This window comes from Ctenocephalides felis, unplaced genomic scaffold (assembly GCF_003426905.1).
Source record: "Ctenocephalides felis isolate EL2017-DRISC unplaced genomic scaffold, ASM342690v1 CF-g0.4_SCAFFOLD_01170, whole genome shotgun sequence".
Lineage (NCBI taxonomy): Eukaryota > Metazoa > Arthropoda > Insecta > Siphonaptera > Pulicidae > Ctenocephalides > Ctenocephalides felis.
The window spans coordinates 16,941,463-16,967,793 of record NW_020537324.1 but is presented as its reverse complement, the minus strand read 5'-3'; the positions used below and the strand labels follow the sequence as shown (position 1 = coordinate 16,967,793).

The window sequence follows — 26,331 nt, the reverse complement described above, 5'->3', positions numbered from 1 at the left end:
AAAGGATATATGGTGCACTATACAAGTATACACAAGCAAATAAAATGAAAGTGTAAAGATTAATTATAAAATGTGTGATGACTAATGTACGTGTATACAAAGTCAACAAATAAACAATAAAAAAAATTCAAAATTCACATGCCCAAATTGACATATTTTGGAACAAGATATTTTCTGGGATTTTTCTTTAAGATGCTGATAAATTATTGCAAACGCTTTCAATTAACCACTAAAACCATCTTTAAAAAAGTTAAAAAGTTAAAAATTTATCTTAATTTTTTGATAATTTCAAAAACATATTTCATGTACTATAAGTATCTACCAGCTCTCCTCTTATGAATTGACTAAATACATTGGGATACATCGGAGGCATCTGTCTGAGATATTTGCGTCCCGCATCTCGGAATCCCGCGACACGAGCGGAGAATTTTCCGACCAAATAAAACGGCTGAGACCAGGAATAATGAACATTTTATCTAAATATATTCACAGAAAATAATGGTAAATAATTATTAATATTAAATCATAATTGATAATCACTGAAAAATGTATAACACCTTGAAAAAAAATGGAAAGAACATATTTTTATGCATATTAAAAATGTAAGTATGTCTAATACATTAGAGTCTTTTGTTAAATCGTAGTAGAATAGCTTGTAGAATTATTTGTAATTTTGATTGCTTTGTTAATAATAATAAAATAATGTTATAAAATATTTTTAAATATAATAATATGCAAGCAGTGTCTTATCAACCATGATTCTAATATTGAAAATACAAAAAAAAAATATTCATTGTCAATATTAAGTGATCATAAATCGCGCAGTGTTACAATTGAATTACTAAAAAATTTCAGAGATATCATTATATCTTATAATATATAAATTTTAAGTCAAGGAGTACACTGTTACAATCGAATCTAAGATTTTTCACTAATTAGTAGTTATAATTCAAAAAAATTTAACTTGTTAAGATGCAATGCAAATCAATTGAGATATAGGACTCTATTATTTGAAGATGCTACCAAATCAAAATATTATAAAACCGTATTTAATGTATTTGTATTATGATTTTGTATGCTATTTTCAAAAATTGTGTTCTTAATTTAATATAATATTGTAACCAAAAAATCTCAAATAAGGCAACACCAACGAAGTTACCAGCGCCTGATGAAGTCATCTTATTTGGGTTGTGTAATAATAGACAATGGCCTCGGTGGCACGTGACAGATTGTCTGCAACAGACAGAATCCCGTATTGCGTGTAAATCTACTCATCGCGATTATAAGAATTTTATTTTTTATGATTTTTTATTTTATTAAAATAGACCAACATCAATATGAAATTGATTAATGTACACAATACCCCAATGCAAGCTCTGAAATTAGAGGTTTGGTAAAATAAAATAGAGATTCGTAATAGAACCACAGAGATAACATTGATAAAGAGGGATGAAGAATAAAAATTATTAAACTGATATAATCAATTATTATTATAATTTCAAATAAAAAAATATGAACTTGTTCCTGCAAAAATTAAATTTATAAAAATTATCTCGAGTTGCAATAAGTTTAAGGTGACCATACGTCCCGGATTGGAAGGGAATATCCCGAGATTGCCACCTTGTGGGTTACCGGATTACCACCGGGTTTTTCTGAAACCAACATTTGTCACGGTTTTACGTTTTTTTACCCGCATTGTCCCGGGTTTTCTAAAATAATAGATAAATTAGCAAAAATTATGAACATGTGCAATTTTTTTTAAATTAATTATGAAGAAAATTGAATAGAAAATTATAAAAGGCTCAAAAACGAAAAAAACATGTAGATCGAAAAACATAGAAGTAATAAATATATTCGAATAATAAAGTATTCTTACTAAAAGTATGCAATTCTGATTTTAAAAAAATGATTCATATTAAAAACTGTTCTTTTATTGTATCCTTAACTAGCATTTGTTGGAGGGTGGAGCCTCCCCCTCCACCTGTATCGGATTGGCATAACTAAAAATTGTCGTCCCGGTCACCTCAAATAATTATTCTACGCGTTCCAAATCGTCTCTAGATACAAATCTCACTTTGATTGGAAAGTCAAAAGACATTTAAACGAATGCACATGATATATTTCTAAGTTTGCTCTATAGTTGGTTGGTAAAGCAGGCGTTTAAGTTACCAATGTGTATTTCATTCATCTCGCGATGTGTACTGACCGGAAACCTACTATCACATTCAACCGGTCACCTGACGAATCAAGGTCGAGAGCCATACAACAACCAATATAAAGCAGATGCACTCTTAGTGTTTAAAGTTTATTAATGAAAATTCTAATTGGATATCAAAATATACAAATCTATGTTTTCTACAGAAAATAAATGCGAATGAATAGATACATTTCGCGAAAACTGATTACAAATAAAAAAGGTATGTATTCTGGTGTAGAGGCATGAATTTTATGCGATTTTTAAAAGGCTGTGAAAATAAGCAAAAGAAGTTATTAATTGATGTGTGAATATAAAAAAGAACTTATAAATAGTCAAAGTTTAATTCGAGTAGGTGATGAAGTAGAAGGTCTCCTCCTCACAAAGTTAGCACCTGATGACCATACTCATTTGATTTGTCTTCCAAATAATCTGAACAATATATATATATATATATATATATATATATATATATACACCTAAGTCTGTTTTTACACGGAGATTGGTTCCAGAAGAAGCCGTGTAAAAAAAAAACGTGTAAAAAAAGACATTGATCTTATACAAAAATGGGTGATTTGTCCTACTCTCTAAAACCTATTAAAATTAGTGAAAAACAAGAATTTTCAAGAACAAGAATTCATGTTTATTTTAATAATAATTCCCCTAAATTAGTGCTATTCACATTTGCTTTGACCAGTAAAAATTGTTTGTACGCGCTAAAGGGGAATTCACTTAAATCTTTAAGCTAGTGTTCGCAAACCATCGATACTATCGATGGTTTCAGACTTTTTTCTTTCATAAATACTTTTTTGTGATATGAACATACTTCGCAAAAATTTAATTTGACAAAAAAAATTTAGGTACATAAAATTTCAAATCGTGCTAAATGGAATAAAATCGTGTAAAAAAATTAAAAATATTCAATTTTCAAACCGTGTTATATCAAAACCGTGTACAAAAAGACCGTGTAAAAACAGACTTAGGTGTATATATATATATATATATATATATATATATATATATCTGTATTTTATGTTACGTAGTTGTAGAATTTATTAAAACTCTCCTTCGATAATTCAGGTTGTTGGACAATTATGTCTCCTTCATAATTTAACCTTTGTAGTTGTGGACTGTATTAAACACTGATTTGTTTGTATATTATGTATTTTTTGCAGTTCTAATTACAATAACTGATTTGTTACTAAGTTATAATGAAAGAAGATATATTTATTAGTTATTTATTATACATGTTGTTGCGCGGACTTTACATTTAGAAGTGAACAACTAGTTCCATTAAAACACTCCGGTACCCCCTCTACCAGGGGTAGCAACCATTCCGTGTAAAGCTTAATGCCCTGAAGGTTGTCACCTTCATGGCCAATATAATAAAACGAAAATACGTCCGAATATACATAGTAAACAGGTGTTAGTATACTTACTTTTACAGGTGTTAGTATCTTGAAAAAACTATTTGTTTTATTAGTTTCAAATTATTTAAACGTGCTACATCATCAAATAGTAACTATTACTTTAAATATTATTTATTAAGTAAATGTAAATTACCACAATATATTATAATTTGTCCCTTATTTCTTTTATAATTCTTGCTTGTAATCTCTTTGTATTATATACAAAACGTGATCAAAGTATATGTTTGTAATAACGCATTCACCCATTTGAAACATTTAATGACTTTTGAAAGGTAACTATCAAATACTTATTAATATTTATGATGCAGTTTTGTTTTTTATTAGCTTTTTATTCGTCTTTACTTTCGTACAAAACTTCTATTAAGATTTGGTCAATGAAACTCTTAACTGAATAATATAAATACGTTAAGTAAGTTTAAGTAACATATTCTAATTATTAAAAAGTATCATCGATAATGAAATGTATAATAAATGAATTCATTTCTTATCTGAAGTTTTTGTAAAATTAAATGAATGCTTATATTTTTTCATACTATATTAATTAGCAATCAGAATATGAAACATTCTTTCACCTATTGGGGCTTTAGCTTCAAAAAGACTTGAATTCGTAAAGCTCGTCCTGATTAGAAATCTTATTACAGAAAATCTTTGAGCTTTTCTTCAATGCTGAAGTTAATGTTAAAAATACAATTTCTGACTGGATAGTACAAAGTCTACCCAGTAAAAGACATAAAGTTTTATTTATTGATTGCACATATTCATAATTCAAGAAACTATGTGTGAGATAAAATTGTGGTATATTGCATCAAATAAAATAAAATTAGTAGTGTGGATGGCATCGTGCCTTAAGGCAAATTGCTGGAACTTCCCGTACCGTAACGAAATGTTCGAGGAATACTGAATGTTTTCAAATAGATTATTATAAATATTGTAACATTGTCTAATATTTATAAGAATTATATAAACTGAATTGAAGAGTTGAAATTATTTGTTTAAAGTATATTAGAACTATAGTCAGAATTAAAAATAAAATCTGAATTATTTTCGATATACAAAAAATTAAAAAAAAAAAAAAAAGATTGGGACAATTTTTTTTCCAAAATCAATTATTTTGTTAAGACAAGCAGAAAGTTCTTTGAATCAATTGAATCGGACGCTTAGTTCTCTCAAAAACTGCCATTTTTTGTACATTTAGCTCCGTATCTTCGAAATGGCTGGGCCTGCCTTTGCGAAAAACTAATAACCACTTCTCCCAATCATTACTAATTGAATGTTTTTAGATCATTCAAATCGGATGCTCCGTTCTCTCAAAAACTCGATTTCTATTTTCTGCACTCTTTGCTCTTTATCTCCGTAACTGCTGGACCTGCATTTGCCAAAAACTAATCAGCACATCTCCTTATCAATAGAAATCGAATGTTTTTTGAACCATTCAAATCGGTTGATCCGTACGCCCGAAAACGTGGGCGAAAAATTGTATCCATACATACATACACACACACACACATCCATTTTTTCTGAAGTATGACAAAATGTTCAGAAACCTTCAAAACGTCGAGAAATGTAAAAATTTTCAATTCCGATTTTCGGCCCATTACAATAACTTACCCTACGGGAAGTTAAAAAAAGTATAAATTATTATTATAGCGCTTTTAAACCATTTTATCAGCAGCCAATATATGGCGCACAATCAAGGTTTGTCTGATCAAATCAAATAAATGTCATCATTAGTGGTCGACCGTACTTGTTTTTAAATTCCTTATTACTAGTTACACTTTTCATTATCTTATCTATATGTTCGATTCTAATCGCTAGGCAATAAAAATGATTCTGAGCGTACATCCCGTGCATGTTATAAACAGGACGCGACTTTAGTCCAGCCTGCCTGGTATAAGTATTATGGTAATACATACAAGTACATCCGGCTGTCAGTAGTGAGCAAGAACACTCGAGCTAGATTTCTGTTGGACGCATTTTATTATTATTCATCGAGGAGAAAACTAATAACCGAAATGTAGAAATTTGTTAGTAGACCTAGGGACAGCGAACTCCAACCTTAAAGCAGAGGTTTTTAAACATTTTTTAAAATAATGCTGAACCTCCCTTAATTTTAGTGACGCACCCCGCAGGTTGGAAACCACACCATTAAAGCATGAATTTGAAATGGAACTAGTGGGGTGGGTGGCATCGTGCCTTAAGGCAAATTGGTGGAACTTCCCGTACCGTAACAAAATGTTCGAGGAATACTGAATGTTTTCAAATATTTATAAGAATTATATAAACTGAATTGCAAAGTTGAAATTATTTGTTTAAAGTATATTAGAACTATAGTCAGAATTGAAAATAAAATCTGAATTATTTTCGATACACAAGCAGAAAGTTCTTTGAATCATTCAAATCGGACGCTTAGTTCTCTCAAAAACTGCCATTTTTTACATATTTAGCTCCGTATCTTCGAAATGGCTGGGCCTGCCTTTGCCAAAATCTAATAAACACTTCTCCCAATCATTCCTAATTGAATGTTTTTTAGATCATTCAAATCGGATACTCCGTTCTCTCAAAAAGTCGATTTCTATTTTCTGCACTTTTTGCTCCGCATCTCCAAAACGGATGGACTTGCCTTTGCCAAAAACTAATCAGCTCTTTTCCCTATCAATAGGAATCGAATGTTTTTTAACCATTCAAATCGGTTGATCCGTGCGGCCGGAAACGTGACTGGAAATTTGTATCCATACATACATACATACACACACACACATCCATTTTTTCTGAAGTATGCCAAAATGTTCAGAAACCTTCAAAACGTCGTGAAATGTAAAAATTTTCAATTCCGATTTTCGGCCCATTACAATAACTTATCCTATGGGAAGTTAAAAATATGATTATATAAATTGTGCTAACATTAGACCTAATTTAATTATAGAGTAGTATTTCCCTTATAAACTTGTTCCATATTTTCATTCAAATCAATGATATCATAAAACGAGGTATAACAATAAGTCTTATGCATGAAAATGCTATTTCTCTCAATCGTAATATACGTTGCAAAACAAAAATTACGAAACATCACAAATAACGTTTATATGAAATTATTCTCATCACGATTTATATTTTATATGTGACTTTTGTCCATTGCGGCACTCGTAGATTCGTTATTGTATTTTTGATAGTATTGATTGATTTTGAACTTTCTTCAATCAAGATGTTTATTTCAACTAGTAATAAATATTTTATAACTACATTATGGTAATTATACATATTAGAACATTAGTCACGCCTTATAGAGCGTTCATTGAAGTCTGTGGCTATGGAAATATCAGTAAATTTGCAATTTAATTTTGATTGCTCAATTTGAAAGTCGTTTTGAACAACTCATTATAATATTAGGAGGAATGGAGCACCTGTTTGAGAACTCGAAATATTTAAAATTTATTCAATAATATATTTTTAAGAGGGTATTGTGATGTACAATTTTTAAACAATCTTTTTTGTCTTTTAATTTTTTTTAAGATTAACTATTCAAGTAGATTTAAAAATATAAATTATTTTCGAAGATATGGCTCTTTTAGCACGATAATCCTACTGTTCGGACGTCTTTTCGTTTTATTATATTGGCCATGAAGGTGACAAACTTCAGAGCATTAACACGGAATGGTTGCTACCCCTGGTAGAGGGGGTAGCGGAGTAAAAATAAATATATCTTCTTTCATTATAACTTAGTAACAAATCAGTGATTGTAATTAGAACTGCAACAAATACATAATATACAAACAAATCAGTGTTTAATACAGTCCACAGCTACAAGGGCTAAATTATAACCCAACAACTTGAATCATCGAAGGAGAGTTTTAATAAAATTCCATAACTACGTAACACAAAAATACAATATATAAAGAAAAGAAATTGTTAAAGTACCATTTCCACTCGTATTGCATTGCAGGTTTATATCAAACTGAAAAATGTAATAAATTATAAATTAATTATTTTAATAATTAGTTGAGATTATCATTTACACCATGATGTATATAACTAACCACATATTTACACTTTCCAATACTTGTAAAACAACACGCATCTTCAAATATTTAAACAAAATGTTTCTGTGGAGATCAGTAAATTTACTGGTAATAACAATAACAAATCATAAATGATCTCAATAGCTCGTCCAAGAATTGAAATCCATTAATATAACATAGAGTCTTGACGTATGCTTTGGCTACTGTTGATAATCCTAAATGTTATTTGTACAACATTTTAGCTCATTGCTACTAATAAATTCGTTTGGATATTGATTTGTTAACTAAACATATGCTAGTGACGCTTCGACGTATGCTTGTATCAAAACGTAGTTTGGAATTTTAAAATAAAAAATATATATAGATAATATTTACTAAAAATGCGATGTTTGAACGGTCATTAAATATAGTGAATTGAAAGCTCAATGATAAATATATTATTCAAACTAATATAGAGATATTTAGAAAATAATCTGGCATTGGATATTGAAAGGGGGAAGAAAATTTGTAAATATATTTATAAGGCAGTACTCAAGAAATTATACAGAGATCGTGTGCGAAATGCACTAGCGGAAAACGTGTTATTTTTAGATTTTTATTTTTTTCTCGAAATTTTTCTATTATAAAATTATCAAATATTGTATGATTTTACAATCCTGAATAAATGCACCAACTATTGATAAAACTTGCCAATAGACTTTAGTACATTTTTGTTAAAGAAAGGCTTCTCAAAGTTGACTTATTTAAAAAAAAAGAGTGCGCGTAAGGTTCACACACGATTGAAGTAAAACTTATTTGCAACTGTACAAGATGGCAATTAAGTAAAAATAAATACATCATATAACAATTTTGAATAATTTGTATTAGTGATATGGTAACACACTCGTTATGCACACATTTATTAGTGTCGACACATTTATATAATGTTAATTATAAATTATATATTTATAATAGCATTAAAAATATGTATAATATTTAAAAACAATAATGTAATTAAAGTCATACTTCAAATATGACATGATCGGTTTGTCATTGTAATTAGCATTTAGAAATGAACCAGAGAAATAAAGTAATTGATAAGAACTTCATGTAATTAAAATTAACATACATTCATTGACTGCTTGTATTTTTTTTACTTTTTCGCTGGCGATATAATCTCATTCTTTAAACAGCTGTAATGTCTGTCTTGCCTAAAATATTTTTCATTTTAATAACTTCAAAAATTTATAGAAACTACGAATAATACAGAAATAATTTCTAATCAATCAACTTACGTTTAGTACACGGCACAAGTGTTCAATTTGTTTTATTATTTTCAAGGAACAGGGTAAAGTATTCTTCTGATTCAGGCATTTTTCATTTAATCAAGATTTGTACTAAATTAACTTTAAAATTCACGTCGCGCCTAAAGAAGTTTTACTTCAAAAAAAACTAATTCTTAGTTCAAGAAAGTATTAATTCTTGAAAACTCTAAGCAATTGCGTCATTATTTTTGACGCTCTAAGCAATTGCGTCATTATTTTTGTGGTCCTAAAAATATGATTTACGATTACGGATGCAAAGTTCAAATGATCAAAATTAATAAAAATTGATCACAATAACCTAAAAATGGTCAAAATTTCATCAAAGCTCTAGATTGCAATTAAAAGCTCCTAATTTCCAAACAACGTTAGATAATTTACTTCTGTAATTCTTTTCAGGACAGTTATATCACCTAGTATATAGTATCACCTTGTTTCGGCTTGATGTCAAATTCTGGGACACCCTGTATAGTAAATTAAAAGCATTGATAATGAATTAAAAATTTGAGAAGAAGAAAGGAACTGAGTTCAGCATTGAATGAACTAATGCTGAACCATAATCCAATCTTTTAATATTAAAATCATCTTAACAGATAATGCATGCATCTCATGCATCTCTTTTCATTACTCATTGCAAATAATAAAGAAATCTGATGAGCATTTGATTTAATTAGAGGCCTTAAAAAACAAATTGATTATGCAAATCAAAACATGAAAAATTCTACTATCCCGTTTTGCTATTTCGCTCAAAGAAAGCTCGATATGAATAAAACATCAAAGTAAGAATGAATATGAGTAGATTTTAGTATGCTATCTACTATGTAATTACGATATTTGCACCATCTGAATGAAACATAAAATATATGAATGAGCTCCGAACTTGTTATCTGGTTATTCGATATGTCATACTAATTTGCCTTCAATTCTGTTCACGCTACGACATGGATTCTATGAATGATTTAAACATATAGATGATTCAATCCCATTCAGATGCTAATTGCGGATATACATAGTGAGTAAGTAAGCGATGTTTTATCGCATATTTGCCAAAACAAGCGGATATTTGGAATTTTGCTTCCCAGATAACAGCATATACAGCGAAAAATATCAATTTCAATAATAAAACTGTTCATATAAATTTTTGTAGAGATTTTGTACGATAAAATCAGCATCTAATCATTTAGTTGTTTGTACAGATTTATCAATGTTTTCATCAGCATTCACTAAAAATTATGTTATCTTATATAAAATTTTAGTTGCTATGAGATATTTAGAAAGTTTTCTATTGCCTGTATGCAAAATATTTTGAAAACTAGTGGGGCGCATGGCATAGTGCCTTAAGGCAAATTGCAGGAACTTCCCGCACCAAATATTATTATATTTTTAAAAGATTAACATTTTTGAAAAAAAAATTACTCTGAAAAATTAGATTTTTGAAAAACTATAAATTTTTGACAAAAATTTACTTTTTTTTTTTAAAAAAAAAGACTTTTTGAAGAAAAGTGTATTTTGAAATATTTTGGAAATTCTGAAATTTTTTTCAAAGCAATCGTACTGCTTTAACTGCATAGAGACAAAATATCAAAGCGCGTAAGCGCCGCGCCGCCGTCTAACGGATAAGCATTGGTATGGAATCCATAAGAATGTAAAAAAAATTATACTTATTGTTAAAATCTCTATAAAATATCTGATAATTTGATGTGCATATGTCTAATGATCATTTTTCACCGCCAGATGGCATTTTTTTTTACTTTTTTTTTACTAGATCTCCGAAACCGCTAGACCTGCCTTCATAAAAATTTGATCAATTCTTTATCTTGTTAATACAAGTAAAATGCTTCTTGAATTATTCAAATCGGACGCTCCGTTCTCTTAAAAACTGAGTTAGCGTTTTTGGCACTTTTTGCCCCATATCTTCGGAACGACTAGGCCTGCCTTCGCCAAAAACTAATCAGCACGTCTCCTTATCAATACGAATCGAATGTTTTTTGAATTATTCAAATCGCTTCATCCGTGTTCCCGAAATCGTCGACGAAAATTTGTATCCGAACACACACACATACATCCATTTTTTCTAAGGTATGCCAAAATATGCAGAAACCTCTGAATTGTAAAGATATATAAAAAATTTCATTTTCGATTTTTTTGCGATTACTATAACTTACCCTATGGGAAGTTAATAAATGTCGCTACATTTTATAACTTAGTTCTTCGAATGTATGAATGTAATGACTTCGAATGTGTAATGACTTCGAGAGGAGGAATATTCCAGGTCACTACGAAAGCCCTCATTTACACTCGAAAAAATAAAAAACACTAATTTTTAAATTGCTTATGACATCCATAGTGATTTATTTTACATTGTCTAGAAGATTAGTTAACTAGAATCTGTAACAACATATGAATATGTATGCAAACACACATGCGACGTTGGAGTGTATGCTCCTCCAAGGCGACGCGCGTCCGTAGTTAATTGGAATTTACGGCTGATCTGCAGAGCACAGAAGCTCGAGACGCTCTCGCGTTAAAACGAGATGGACGCTACCACGAGACATGAAACCATCTTGTCTTGAAAGCTGACGACTCAAAATAGATAAACTGCTGAAGAGCATGTAATATTAATAATTTATTCTTCAAATATTATTTTTGTAATACTATGGTAAACGCTAAATAAATATAAATTTTATTTGATATTTTCAGCAAGAATATGATAAAATCCACATCACAACATGGTCGCGAATGTGAATGCTGTATCATTCATTTTCATTGTGATACAGAATAACATGAATGCTTTAGCATTCAAACTTTGAAGTCAATTATTAACTTCCCATAGGGCAAGTTATAGTAATCGCAAACAAATCTAAAATGAAAATTTTTATATATCTTTACGTTTCAGAGGTTTCTGAACATTTTGGCATACCTCAGAAAAAATGGATGTGTGTGTATGTGTGTGTGTATGTGTGTGTGTATGTATGCATGGATACAAATTTCCAGTCACGTTTTCAGGCGCACGGATCAACCGATTTGAATGGTTCAAAAAACATGCGATTCCTATTAATAGGGAGATGTGCTGATTAGTTTTTGGCAAAGGCAGGTCCAGCAGTTACGGAGATGAAGAGCAAAGAGTGCAGAAAATAGAAATCGAGTTTTTGAGAGAACGGAGTAGCCGATTCGAATGATCTAAAAAACATTCAATTAGTAATGATTGGGAGAAGTGTTTATTAGTTTTTGGCAAAAGCAGGCCCAGCCATTTCAAAGATACGGAGCTAAATGTGTAAAAAATGACAGTTTTTGAGAGAACTAAGCGTCCGATTTAAATGAATCTATTTGAAAACATTCAGTATTCCTCGAACATTTCGTTACAGTACGAGAAGCTCCAGCAATTTGCCTTAAGGCACGATGCCATACACCCCATTAGTTACTTTTTGTTTTTATAATATATGTCAGAATAATGACTACCTGTTTCCCTTAATGACTCCCCCATCAAACATCACGTGTATTTTTAGTTCCGAGAAAAATTTGTGAAAATTTTTAATTTTCTTGAAAATGTTTGAATTTTTCTTAAACAAAAAAAAACAGATAAAAATAAATACACGTGATATCTTACTATACCCCTATTTCGTGATTTTTTGTCAAACCTCACCTCCCCCTAAAAACCTCACGTGATTAATGCGCGTCCTTGGGCATACATATTGCGTAAAACAGAAGCTAAATACTTGACGTGGATGCTAAAACATTCAACCTATATAACCTACTCTTATAAACAATGTTCAATCAATTTTTTAAGACTGTCAATTTTTGTACCTTGCTCAAGCTTTTACTGTCCGCAAATGTGGTAAGATAGCTACCAGTCTTGATGTATTAGATTTTGCATAATTATCGAACAAATTTCTTTTATAAATTAATGTACTTTAACTTCAGTCTGCTTTTCCAAGGATTTCCAATCACCTACCAATATCACTTTCAAATTAATACATTTAGGTAAAAATTCTTCAAAACCAACATTTCTTATTCGATAACTGCAAGTACCACCACTCTCAGTCATTTTTCAATAAAATAATGAAAAGAATTTAAAAAAAAAATGTTTGTTCAAAACTTGATAACAGTCATAATAGTAATAGACATATTGTCTATTACATTAAATGATTCCATTATTAACATTATTACGACTAAGAAGATTGTAAATGAACAGAGTAATCATAGATACAAGTAATAGTACACTTGATAAGACATCTTGTGCTTAATCATCGTTTACGACCAATGAAGGTATGCACATATATTGAATATGCGCCAAGAAAAACATCTAAGAAATTATTACATTCAAGTACATGACTCATCTTTGTTTTAACTACTGCATCCAGGAAACGCTGGGAAAAAATACCAGGGAATATTAAATAGTTACCATAATTTCCAATAAACGCAAATTCATTTGAACAATGATGAATGCAGAGGATAAATTTGTGCCACAGAATTGCAATGGAAAGTGATTTATCATTCAGGAGAGCCTGTATACTCAAAAATAACATTCATAGGTTACCAAGAAATGCAGCAAACACGTACATGCTTATTACAAAGCTCGATAATAATTTGATTAGCATGTATACGGGTTCAATGACTGGTTGATAATTGCAAAGATATATATATATATATATATATATATATATTAGAGATGGGTAACTCACTCCGGAGTTATCACTCCGATACAACTCCTCCCTCGGAGTGAATACGAGTAGAGTTGTCTCACCGGATTTGTCATATCTGACTCCCCTAAACTGGTACTAAATCTGTTACTGCGTTTTTGCTTTGGGAAAGAAGCTGTCGATTTCTCGTCTCCCAGACGGTTTTATGAGCTTTTAGGTATACCTTTTTTTCCCGAAAATACAAAAAGATTACTTCAAAGATACAGAACAATGAAATTGTTTTCAAGTGTGAATAGCTCCAATGTATAATTTATTGAATAGTTAGGGGTCATATTTCTAACTACGACAATCTTTGGCCTGGTGACGATTTGTTCACAAATCACAATATGTCAATATACATTGCATTCATATTTTATAATAAAACCTAATGGTCAGTCAGTTCTGCAAAACTTGTTTAATAATATATATTTCGCGATAAAAAAGAGCTTTCAAAGGCTCGAACAATTTGACAACAAGCAATTATAGGGATGTTTTTAAAAGCAATATTCCGGGCGCTGGCCTACTTTATTTATCCTGACTTGGCCATTCAATAAATTGCGTATGAAAACGTGATGAGACCGTACAAACACGTAGATGGAGATAATAAATAGCCGTTTAATTACTGCGAACAACATTTCAGTATCAGTTTTCATTATCAATAGGTATAATGAAACGCATTGAAAAATTATTAAAAGATCGTACGTACAGTTTATAATAATTGAACAATAAAAATTAACGGCATTTATATATTCACAGTCGTGTATTCAAATCTTTTTAAAATATATAATTTTGATACCTTTTATCCAGATTAAGGTATAACAAATGATAATCGTAATAATCATGAAATATACCTGATACCTGAAAATAATATAACATTGTTGCAGCTGCATCAGTGAACATTATATAAATGCATACAAATTCCAAATTCTGAAAACAATTTTAGTAGGTATGAATTGCGCATGCAGATAACAGGACAAGAGTCTGCAAGAAAGAGGCGTCAAAACGGCGACTGGCGATACCCGATGCTCCGAACGTATAGCCTCTTGAAAGCAAAGAAGAATGGTCTCGGGAGCTCGAAACACGCATAAACAGCCGAGTGATGGACCGGCGTAAAAATGTAAGATATTAAGAAAAATAAAATGAAATAGTAGAAATATTAGGTTGGCAACTAAGTAAATGCGGATTTTTGATAGAAATCGAAGATATTTTTTCGCAGAATTGAATAATTATCTAATACATAGTCCATTTTGATCACTGATTTTTTGTTATGAGCAATTAACATCATTTTTCAAGCAACATCACTATCCCACCTTCATAAAACATCTGGTTTTTATTAGCAAAAAATTGAATCAGGTGCAATTTGACACCATCTTAATCATTAAATTGTTTAGGTACAAGGTCAAGACTATATGGCGCATGTGGCAAAATGTCTCCACCAAGTCCCAATAATTTTTGCCAAGTAGCCAAAAATATGTAATCACAAAAATGTAATCCGCTCCGATTTGTCAATTCAGGCCGCTTTTCTTCAACTATGTTGTTGTTGTTTAATTTCGTTAGTTGTTTATTGTAGACATCAAAATTTATCGTTCTGTTGGGTGTAGAAAACAAGCGTCGTGTGATTCGGGCTTAAGAGTAAAAGTAGACAATTTCTTTGTAATCAACTTCAACCGGTTGAACAAAACGTTTTTCATCTTTGGATGAATAATCACCAGAACAAAATTTGGCAAACCAATTTTAATAACGCTGTTTTCTGCTACATCATATAAATCGCTCATAACTTTTTGTTTTTGCAGAAATAAAAAGTTTCGGTTAGATTTTCCATGTTGTAACGAACTCCAAATGAAAACCACGCAATAAACCAAAAAACTATTTTTTGCTGCTGGAAACGTAAATTGCCTGCCATGCTTTTGAATAAAGGCTTTTGGATTAAGTCAGCAAACCTAACAATAAGACAATTGAAACCATCTACCTTGAAAACTTTTTTTTTTATTTTTTATTTTTATTTTATTAAAATGGCCTCGTTTTATCTTGAAAACTTACTTAGTTGCCAACCTAATAGAATTTGTTTCAGCAGGTCATACTGAAAACTATTGAAAATACCTATTCCATTCCCTTTTCCTTTATAAATTTAATGATATTTTAAACAATTTAGCCTCAAAACAATTCAAAATTATTTTTAAGATTTTGTGAATAATAGAAAAAGAGCGAATAACAGCAAAAAAATAACTTTTTAAAAGCAAAAGCCATTTTGCTTGTGATTCTGATAACCATTTCAATGTTAATAATAGATAAAACTAAATAACTCAGTTGTAATGGATATTTTCACTGAAAAATTGATAAATTGCGTTAACAAGATTAACACCAATTAGCAATTAATAAAACAAACTATGTATGCAATGAGCGATCTTCTCACGATATTATTTAAACAAATGTGATCCGAATTAATTAACATATTTTACAACTCCACCGTAGAACATTGTGCCATCGCTTAAATAAAATATTTTACGTTGTTTACGTTAAATTATCCTAAAAGAAACTATATATCATATTTTTTGCGTATCAAAAATGTCAAAAACGTTGTAAACTCAAGAAGAGATTGATTAAATTAATTAGTACAGTATAATAAAACTTTGCCGGATAAAATGTATAAAACGCTACAATATTCTATAACATCAATAGAACGCTTTCAAATCAAGAAAAGAATCAAGAGAACAGATAAACCCATTTTACAAGAGATACACATTCCCATTCATCAATCTACAAATAGAACGCTACAGCAATACAATTGATGTAAACATCTTCATCAATTTTTACTATGGACATTATTTCTATATTTACAAACAGTGATTCTATATTATCGCAGTTAATCAGAGGCCTCGATCATAATTATCATTTGATACACAACAAAGTCACACGTGTCGCGGCCTACAGCGCCCGCGGGTAGGTTACATTCCACGGAACACTTCCATCTTGTGTTTGAGTTTCTTGTAAATTGTAGCAACACCCAAAAATCATACCGAAAGATTGCAAGAAGTTGAGAAAGTAAAGATTTGAGATAAATATGGGTCTAATTAGTGTTCTGCGTAAATAAATTATGAACAAGATATTTTATCTTGTAAATATTTACTATAAACCATCATACCCGGACGCCCATTCAACGGATTGGCATTGGATTTAGACATATTTTAAGAACGGTCAAAAATATGCTAATATTGAGAATAAAATGAGTGCAAATATTAAAATAAAAGAAAATATCTACTATATATAACACAAAAAATATATATAAAATAGCTGAATGCAATAAAGCATTATTAGTCTTAGAGCCAGAGAACTATTTGACTAACCTGTTTTCTCGGAAAGTAACATTCTAGCAGTCATTCTGCGATTGCGTCATCATCCCTTCAATTTGTGAAAATGTCAAAAAAAAAATTCTTTCATAACTTGCTCCCACAAGGCTCAAATTTTGAAGATGTATTCTTTTAACCGTTCAGAAAGCATATATAAAAATCCAGCCCATTCTGACGGTTGCAAGGGTCTGCCAGTCGAGTATATAATAATCACGACGCCCAAGGGTGTGGGCGCATTGCCATACATAATCGACTAACACCCTTGTATTCAAATAATTTATACGCCATTTTGAGGTCTTTTTGAAAACATCTGATATATTAAAGGTCAAATTTGTATCTCACCTTACGGCCAAAGTGGCCCTTTTTTCAAACTTAATTTTTAGCACCACCCTCAAAATTTGATCCTTGTGGGAGCAAGTTATGAAAAAAATTTTTTTGACATTTTCACAAATTGAAGGAGAAGGGATGATGACCCAATCGCAGAATAACTGCCAAAATGGTACTTTCTTAATGGGTTGATAATAAAATATCATTAAAAAAATTCTAGTTATGAGAAAACAGGTTAGTCGAATAGTTCACTGGCTCTTAGACTATATCGAATCGAAAGCATTCGAATCAAGCCCTTGACATCCGATTCTAATCACATTTTACTTGATTCGAATCAACTGAGATATATTTACTGTGATACAATATGTGAGAACATAAACATTAATTAAAAAGTTTAATAAATGTTATAAGTCGAAAAATGTAATTTTAATAAATATAAATATAAAAAAATGAATTAAATCATGCGAGCAAGATTCCAAATATTGTTTTATATGCTTTAAATGCAGAATTGTTTGGTTATCTATTATTGCAAATTAATTTGAAAATACATTTAAAATCAAATTAAATTTTTAATAATTTTTCTAATATATTTTTGATAGTAATTTATGTGTACAAAATTTACTGGTTAAACCCAGCTTATGTGTACAAAATTTATTAGTTAAACTCAGCAATTTCGATCATCTTTACCATATAAATATATCAATGGGTTTTTTGCCTTGGCTTCTTGTCCATATATCGACTTGATTGGAGTTGAATCAGATCATGATTCGAATCAGTTTTTTTCTGATTCGAATCACTCAAATAAGGAAACGTTTGAGTCGGTACTTCACTACTAAAAGTTGAAAGGGCTTAATTATTTTTATATCAAAATTCTGTTTATTTTTAATTTTCCAAATATGCTGTTTAATAATAGTATTTGATTTCAATGTGCTTTTTGGGACTAAGGGGCGACCATTATTCACTTGAGGCTTAAAAGGGTGCGTCTAGCAAAAAACTGCTACGAAATATCACATGGGTAGTGGTCTAGTAAAAAAAATCCATTTTTTTAAACTCAAACATTTAACGTTTTTCCTAGGTACCAAAAATGGTACTAAAAATGTATGGTGGGATGGTAATTTTACGTATCACCTTAAAAATGGATCAAAATACAACAAAATTCTGAAAAAAATTTATTGACATCTTTAATATGTGAAATACTCATATATCTTCATCTTATTTGTTATGAAATGTGAATAGTTTATTACTTACATAGGTCATGTTTGATAAGGTAGCTCATTAGAGAACTATTGCTATGCTTTATGAGTTTTGCAATTTATACCTCAGATTTATACACAAATCTCCATTGTGCAATAACATGAAATTATGTTGAAAACATATGCGCATATTTTGAATAAAATATATACATATAGAGAATATAATAAGCACGAAAGAACTTTAATCGAAGAGATAATTAGTAATTATTGCAAATCAGAATTGAAATCGGTAATGTGTAAGAGCAGAGTATGGCAAAATTTTTAATAATTGCTTTTTATGTGTATTTAGATCACCAATGATATGTTTGCAAAATTAATAGATGGAATGTGGAACATATCTGAAATGCATGTGCATTACTTACATAAATTATGACTTACTGTAGTATTTCATTACTGAAATATGAGTTAAATGTAACTAGAAAGCAAAAATTGATACTAAACAATTAATAAAACTAAAAATCCAGTTAAATAAAAAATATTATATCCCGATGATATAAAATTACATAGGTTAATTATTACTTCCAGAAAATCAAAATTGTGCCAAGCAACGTTAAAGGTTAGACAAGAAGAATAGATATTTTACCCTGATTTTTATAGAACTTTAAGGGGCACAACTAGTGTAACCGCCTAAAAAAGGGTGATTTTTGGGAATTTTTATTATTTCAAAAACTACTTTATCAATAATTTCAAAATTTTAGGAATATATTTATACATGTTTTAGAATACATAGTAAAATTTTTGAAGAAAAAAATTAAACATGTTTGAAGTTATCGTCGATCTCCAACGGCGCGACGAAAAAAGGCCCTTCACTGCTGCAGTGATTCCTGCCTTCTACGTGGATGAAATTTAAAAAAAAAAACTCTAGTTAAACTAGATAATATTGTCTGTAAAATGGACTACGATAAAGAAAAAAAATCAAAAATTGACAAAATGACGGCGTTTTTTTTAAAAAAAGTCGAATTATGCCCAAAATTTTGGTCGTTTTTGGATTGCCAAAATTCGATTTTTGATCCGATCAAAAAATCGATAATCCATTTTACGGAAAATTATATATAGAACATGTAAAAAAAATTTGATAGTGATCGGATCATTTTTTTGAGTAATCGCTGCAGCAAATTCGGAAAATGCTGTTTCGAGAAAAACGCGTTTAAAGATAAAATGATCGTTATACTATATACTATATATATACTCTTTAAATGGCTGTAACTCAAAAACTATTTAAGATATCGATTTAAAATTTTGGCATGTTATTTTTAAAGGTATAACTTATCGAAATATGGAAAAATTTACAATTCGATTTTTTGAAAATTTCACACTAGTTGTGCCCCTTAATGATTGCAAATAGCAGAAATTCTATTCAATAAGAATATTAACTATAATAAGTACCGAGCGACCGAGAGGTAACGAGGAGTACGCGCTACTAGAGGAGAACGTACAGAAAAACAGATGGCAGACTTGAAGGCCGGTGCTTGACCTGTTCCGATATAATTGAGTGGGTGCCATACCTGGAAAAGGCGCTGAAATCACCATGTATATAATCGATAATTAAGCCGATATCAGAAAATTCTTAGCTTGAATACTTTCATTTGTTAATAGAAAATAACGATAGGCTATTTGCCACGAATGGATTGATAGAACGATATGCCATAGTATATAAAACAATCCGGGAAAAGGTATGCTATGTAATAGAACAATGATTGAATACTGGTAAGTAATAAACTTGTTGACTTGAATTATTTATTCACGGTTTAAAAAGCATTTGGCATATTACAAGAAAGATTATTAGTGCTGAATAATTTAAAATACTTAATATATAATAAAAAATGGATACTAACAGGGCCGGTCCTACCTTGCATGCGATGCATGCGAAAAATGCGGGCGCAGGCCTTAGAGGGCGCTAAAACGAGCTTCGGAAATAAAATTTATAATATATCATTTATTTTTTTTAATACAAAATCAAGAATACTTAATAGTTTATAATAACCTATCTAACTAGTTGTTGAAACGGAACTTGTTAAAAAAAAAAAAATTACAAATTAAAACAGAAAAAATGGAGAATTGGGAGTCAGTGCTTAGAAAATGGCTTATTTATTCCGAGAAATTGAATTGTAACTTTTGTTTTTATAGCAAAAGTTTCGATCTGATGAACTTTGAATTTTGAAATACATGGCTTACAAATGAAGAAAATATGAAAAATGAAAGCAAAATTTACTTTGAAATAAAAATCTTAGAGCTTTTACTATGCATACTGGTGTTCATCCTCTAAATTTGATTATTAACTATGCTAAAAAAAAAATTTCATGCGGGCGCTGAGGACCCCAGGACCGGCCCTGGGTACTAATGCCTTAAGGCAGGTCCGTGAGCTGAGTTAAACTCTAACTCGATTCAGGAAAGAATAGTGTAAGAGATTTCCCATTGCCATTTCACACCGCAGTGCTAGAAACGGGCTATTTTCAATTAGAAACATATTTTTCATCTGTATTTTCCAGTGAATATGGATATAGCTAAAAACGAAGTCTAATAATCGGGTATGGCATCAATAAAAAATTATAATTTCTTTTAAGAATTGATTATACATCCATACTTTTCAGATATAATCTTATCCTTCATTCAATGTAAACTAAAAATAAAATAATTGAATTGAATAAATTATAAAGAACAAGAAGTTGATCTTAGTGTTAAAAACAGAAAATTCAATAATCCATGGTATCAGGATATGGTAATGCACTACACTAGGTAATATAAACATTAAAATGCTAATCGCCATGTCAGTCATATGTGTCTGACGCTAAGAAGTATTACATAAGTCATGTCAGACATAAGTAACTACAGTTTTTTGAAAAAAATGTCTTGGGCCAGAAATTTGCTGATTTCTTACATTTGCTGATTGAGACATTTTTAACTAAATTATCTAAGTTACCATGCCCCATGTAAAAATATTTCTGATATTATCGTAGCGATTAACGTGTTACAGGGATGACTATTTATAATTCTGTTCAAGTTAACCTTTTTATTTCTTTTCAAATATCTTTTTTTTATATTATCTTATCCTATGTAAATAAATAATATTGTTACATTCTGTATTATGTAATTTTGTTTTAAGTGCATTATTAATTTTACTATATATTGTAATTTATCCATATTGTATAATAATTGTATATATTAATTGTTATCCATAATGTAAAATAATTGTATTTTTAAGTAATTATTGTGGGCTATATATTTAAAAAATAAAATGTATTATGTCAGAAAAATGTAACAAATCGAGAGCAAAAGGTCATATTTCTTTGTCTAATAAAACATAATCGTTTATGCGTTATTAATAGTTAAATTTATGCGTATAAATGATAACAAAATCATATTCTTATTTAACATTTAACGCAACAAAACGGCATTTAAGAAATCAGATAGTAATTGCAATTACCATAACACAATGAATTATATTATTGCATGGTTATAGTTCACGATTTGTATAATTATTTTAAGAAAAATGCATTGATATATTTTTAATCAAACTAATGAGGATCAGATAAAAATATACTTGCACCGTGCATTAGATAAATAATTTAAAAAATGTAATCTTTGTATAAATCCATATAATCCAGCATCGCGAAATAGTTCCCGTTAAATCTGACTAATATGCAATTAAATGTTTTAGAATACATAAAGATTTGCCAATAATTCTTATAATTTAGGTATGTTTTGTATTTTTCCGATCTTGTTTTTGAGATCAAATATATTATCATGCAGTCTGAAATTTCACCGTAAACAAATCCTGTACCGGATGGTCATAAAGTTGTCAAGCAACGAGAGCTTTGTTGTGCAAAAATAAAAATAAGCTTAAAGAACCATTAAAATGTGATTTAAAACAATACTTTGGGAATCGAGAATATGTATATTATTTTTTAGTACTTGCTCATTTAATGAAGTTCATACTTTTTGTTGACAAACGGGAAAAATAGAGATAAACAACTTGAATTACCAAAATTTTCAGATCTTAAGGTAAAGTGAACTAATAAAATTTATGTTGCTGTTAGATAGATACAATATATATTTCAAATATTGTTATATATTAATGTACTCATTATTACATTAGTCTAAAAACTGTTAACTCTAATTTAGGTAGTATAATGTGTTATTTTTGTAATATTGAATACTGAGCGTACATCTCTATCATGAATTTCTTTATCCAAATAAATCTTATCAAATGTTCACGATATCGAATAACAAACTTCTCAGAAAAACCTGTTTTTACTAGGATTATAAAAGCATGAACTAAATGCATTCTGAAATACAAAAGATTTCTTAAATTTCAGCTGGTATTCTTAATAAAGAACGTAGAAGAAACTTTAATGAAAAAATATATTATACAAAAGCTCATGGCTCTACCCTCGTCAACAAGTCCAAAAAGTAACACAAAACCTGCCTCAAGTCCAGGTCAAAAACTCGAAATATGGGGTCTCTTAAGGGTCTTATTCAAAGCACAACCATTTTTAAAGAACCGTGACTTTTGGCAATAGAAAACTACCTGCTTTTCTCAATAGGGCGTTTATTTTAAAACGTTTTCTACTTTTGTAGATCGTCCATATTAAAACCAAAAAAAGATAGAAAATAATATTATATATATAAGTTTTGTATGTACATAAACACATACACTTAAAAATTGTCGGTGATTTTTAATACTATTATACCAAAAAAGAAGGTATCTGTATTTCAGATCAATTGAGAGAATCGAAATCAATGTTAATATGGTTCTTATATAAAATGTGTGTAAATGCACTCCTAAGATCTAAAGCAATAACTTATATAGAGCGTATATTTTAAAACGTTTTCTACTTTTGTAGATCGTCCATATTAAAACCACAAAAATGCAAAAGCAAAAGATATATTATTTGGCTTTTTATTAGAGCCGTCATTTATAGATAGAAAATAATATTATATATAAGTTTTGTATGTACATAAACACATACACTTAAAATTTGTCTGTGATTTTTAATATTATTATATCAAAAAGAAGGGAAACTGTATTTCAGATCAAGTGATAGAATCGAAATCAATGTTAATATGGTTCTTATTATTTTATATAAAATGTGTGTAAATGCACTCATAAGATCTAAAGCAATAACTTATATAGGGCGTACATTTTAAAACGTTTTCTACTTTTGTAGATCGTCCATAAAAACCACAAAAATGCAAAAGCAAAAGATATATTATTTGGCTTTTTATTACAGCCGTCATTTATAGATAGAAAATAATATTATATGTAAGATTTGTATGTACGTAAACACATACAAATACACTAAAAATTGTCTGTGATTTTTAATAGTAAAGGAAGAAATCTGTATTTCAGATCAACTTGATTGATAAAATCGAAATCAATGTTAGTATGGTTCTTATATGAAATGTGTGTAAATACACTCCTAACATCTAAAGCAATAGTTTCAATTATGATAAATATTGGGTTGTTTTCAATACAATTTCAATCTTATTGTATTGAATCAAATAAATATATGGTAAGTTCAAACAAATGACAAACATAAAAAATCATTAATCATGTATCATGTAATTAGGCAAAAGAACGATCACACGTGTTATGTAAATATCGATTTATACGCAAAATTACTACGCATTTCCACGAAGTCCTTGATCTGTTTAGAGTATTTTTAATCTCATCGATTTCATATATAAAAGTTCGAATATCCTAGTAGTTTTAAATGATTATTTCAACCGCCAAACTTAGTAATCATTTACTATTGCAAAAACTAAGCTCATATCCAAGTGACAGATATGTGACATTAATGACATCAATAGCATTAATGTCAAATTGAAAACTGTCGCTTACAAAACAGATAAACAAAATTATTAACGCAATAAGTACACATGATGTAATGAATAAATGCATCGATTCCCTTACTCTAAACAAAATAAATTTGTATAATTACTTTTATCCAACATGGCCTTCCTATTTCTGTTCCTGGATCCCATTTTAGTGAACTCAAGCTTTGTCCTGTGTTATATCGAAGACACTGCCAATGGGACGAACGTCGTTCTTTTAGATAACCAAATATATCGTCTTATCGACATATTCTTTAAAACATTTCTGTATTTTTATACAAATCTCTGAACACAACACACACTCAACGTCACTAAGAGTCGATATAGAATCGAGCACTCACACACTAAGAACAAGTTTACGTTTTCATATGTTTACTATTATTGAAAAACAGGAGTCTAAACACTTTCAAAATTCATTTACTTGAATTTATCCAAACACACTGCTTAAACATCGTTGCAAAAAGTTGTAAACGAAGGATAATATAGAGTTTTCAGTAATATGACACAAAGAATGTCCAATATGGCGCAGAACGCTCCGTACGATAGGAATGGCCAACACAGACTAAACGCGAAGTGGCAGCACTGTCGGTATTTGTGCGCTGACTGATACACAGGGTCGCCACTGCAGTAGTGGGGGGACCAGTGGACAATAGATACTAATGTGATTGAAAAATAAAAAAAAATCATTTTTATTTTTATTTCTGAAAGATGAATCAGATTTTACCAACTAGTCTGAAGAAATACTTATATTAGTTTATATAACTCAAATTAAAGCATAGATACGAATTAAATTATTTGGATCCATACTCTTCTTTTATCTATACTCCTTATCCATATACATATACTCTTATTTTATCTATGTTTGTATCTGCTTACAGCGATATCAATTTTCACTTGAGAATAGATCTTAAATATGTTTCCGAGTAAAAACATTCTTTCCCGAGTATTGCTGCACTAAATTGAGTAAAAAGTCACCCCCATTAGATAAATTCTAATTATAAATTAATAAAATATGGATACGGATTCGACGTATGAGTAATAAGGAGGCGTCCATTATTCACGTGAGCGAGTTTTTAAGGATTTTTGGACCCCCTTCTCTTTCTTGATAATACATGGTTAAATTTAAAATTACCCCCCCTGCCCCACCAAACATCACAAAATAAAAAAATTCAAATGTTTGATTTTTTTTTAAAAAAATCGACTAAAAAAATAAATACGCGTGATATCTTACTATACCCTTTCCTCCCCCACGTAATATTTTGTGATTTTTTATCAAACCCCCCCTCACCCTAAAAACCTCACGTGATTAATGGACGCCCCTTAAACAATTTTTGAAAGTTATGAGTAACTATATTAAATAAATATATATATATATTTTGCTTAACAAGCCCTTCTTTATTTTTACTTATTATAGAAATATTGCAGGCATAACATTGAAACAAATATGATTGAAATAAATCAGAGAAATCATTTTTAGTTTCATTTCTGAAATAGAAATTTATTTTTATTAAGTAGTCTAAAGAAATACTTATATTAGTTTATATAACTTAAAATAAAGTATGAATACGAAATTTAAAAATTGAATCATTTGCATTTGCTTATCTAATATATAATACAGATTCGATGTATGAAAAATATAGAATTTTTTAAAAATATGAGTAAGTACATATATTTAACTACATAATGCAAAAAGCTTAAAATGTCTTAAAAAAATACAATTAAATTTACGAAAGTAATAAAATATAATTTTTATTTCAATGAATAAAATATTTTTTTGCAATTATGATTAGGTATGTTTAATTGAACAATTTTTTTGCTAAACCATATTTGCTAAAGTCTTAAACATTTGGACATAATATAAAAATTTTGTAAACACTACAATTCTACTGCAACTATTTTCCAGATTTTGCATGTCTTAAAAAATATAATTAAATTTACAAAAGAAATAA

General features: G+C 29.6%; 1 protein-coding gene across 1 annotated transcript in view; it reads right to left on the bottom strand.

Moving 5' to 3' along the window:
• LOC113366453 (bone morphogenetic protein receptor type-1B-like) overlaps positions 1-24,927 on the bottom strand; it is a 32,340-nt gene extending 7,413 nt beyond the window's left edge. The window contains exon 1 of the mRNA XM_026608053.1: positions 24,490-24,927. Coding sequence (XP_026463838.1) covers positions 24,490-24,532 — 43 coding nt within the window. The 5' untranslated portion in view covers positions 24,533-24,927. The remainder of the gene's footprint in view (positions 1-24,489) is intronic.
• Between the last annotated feature and the right edge of the window lie 1,404 nt (positions 24,928-26,331).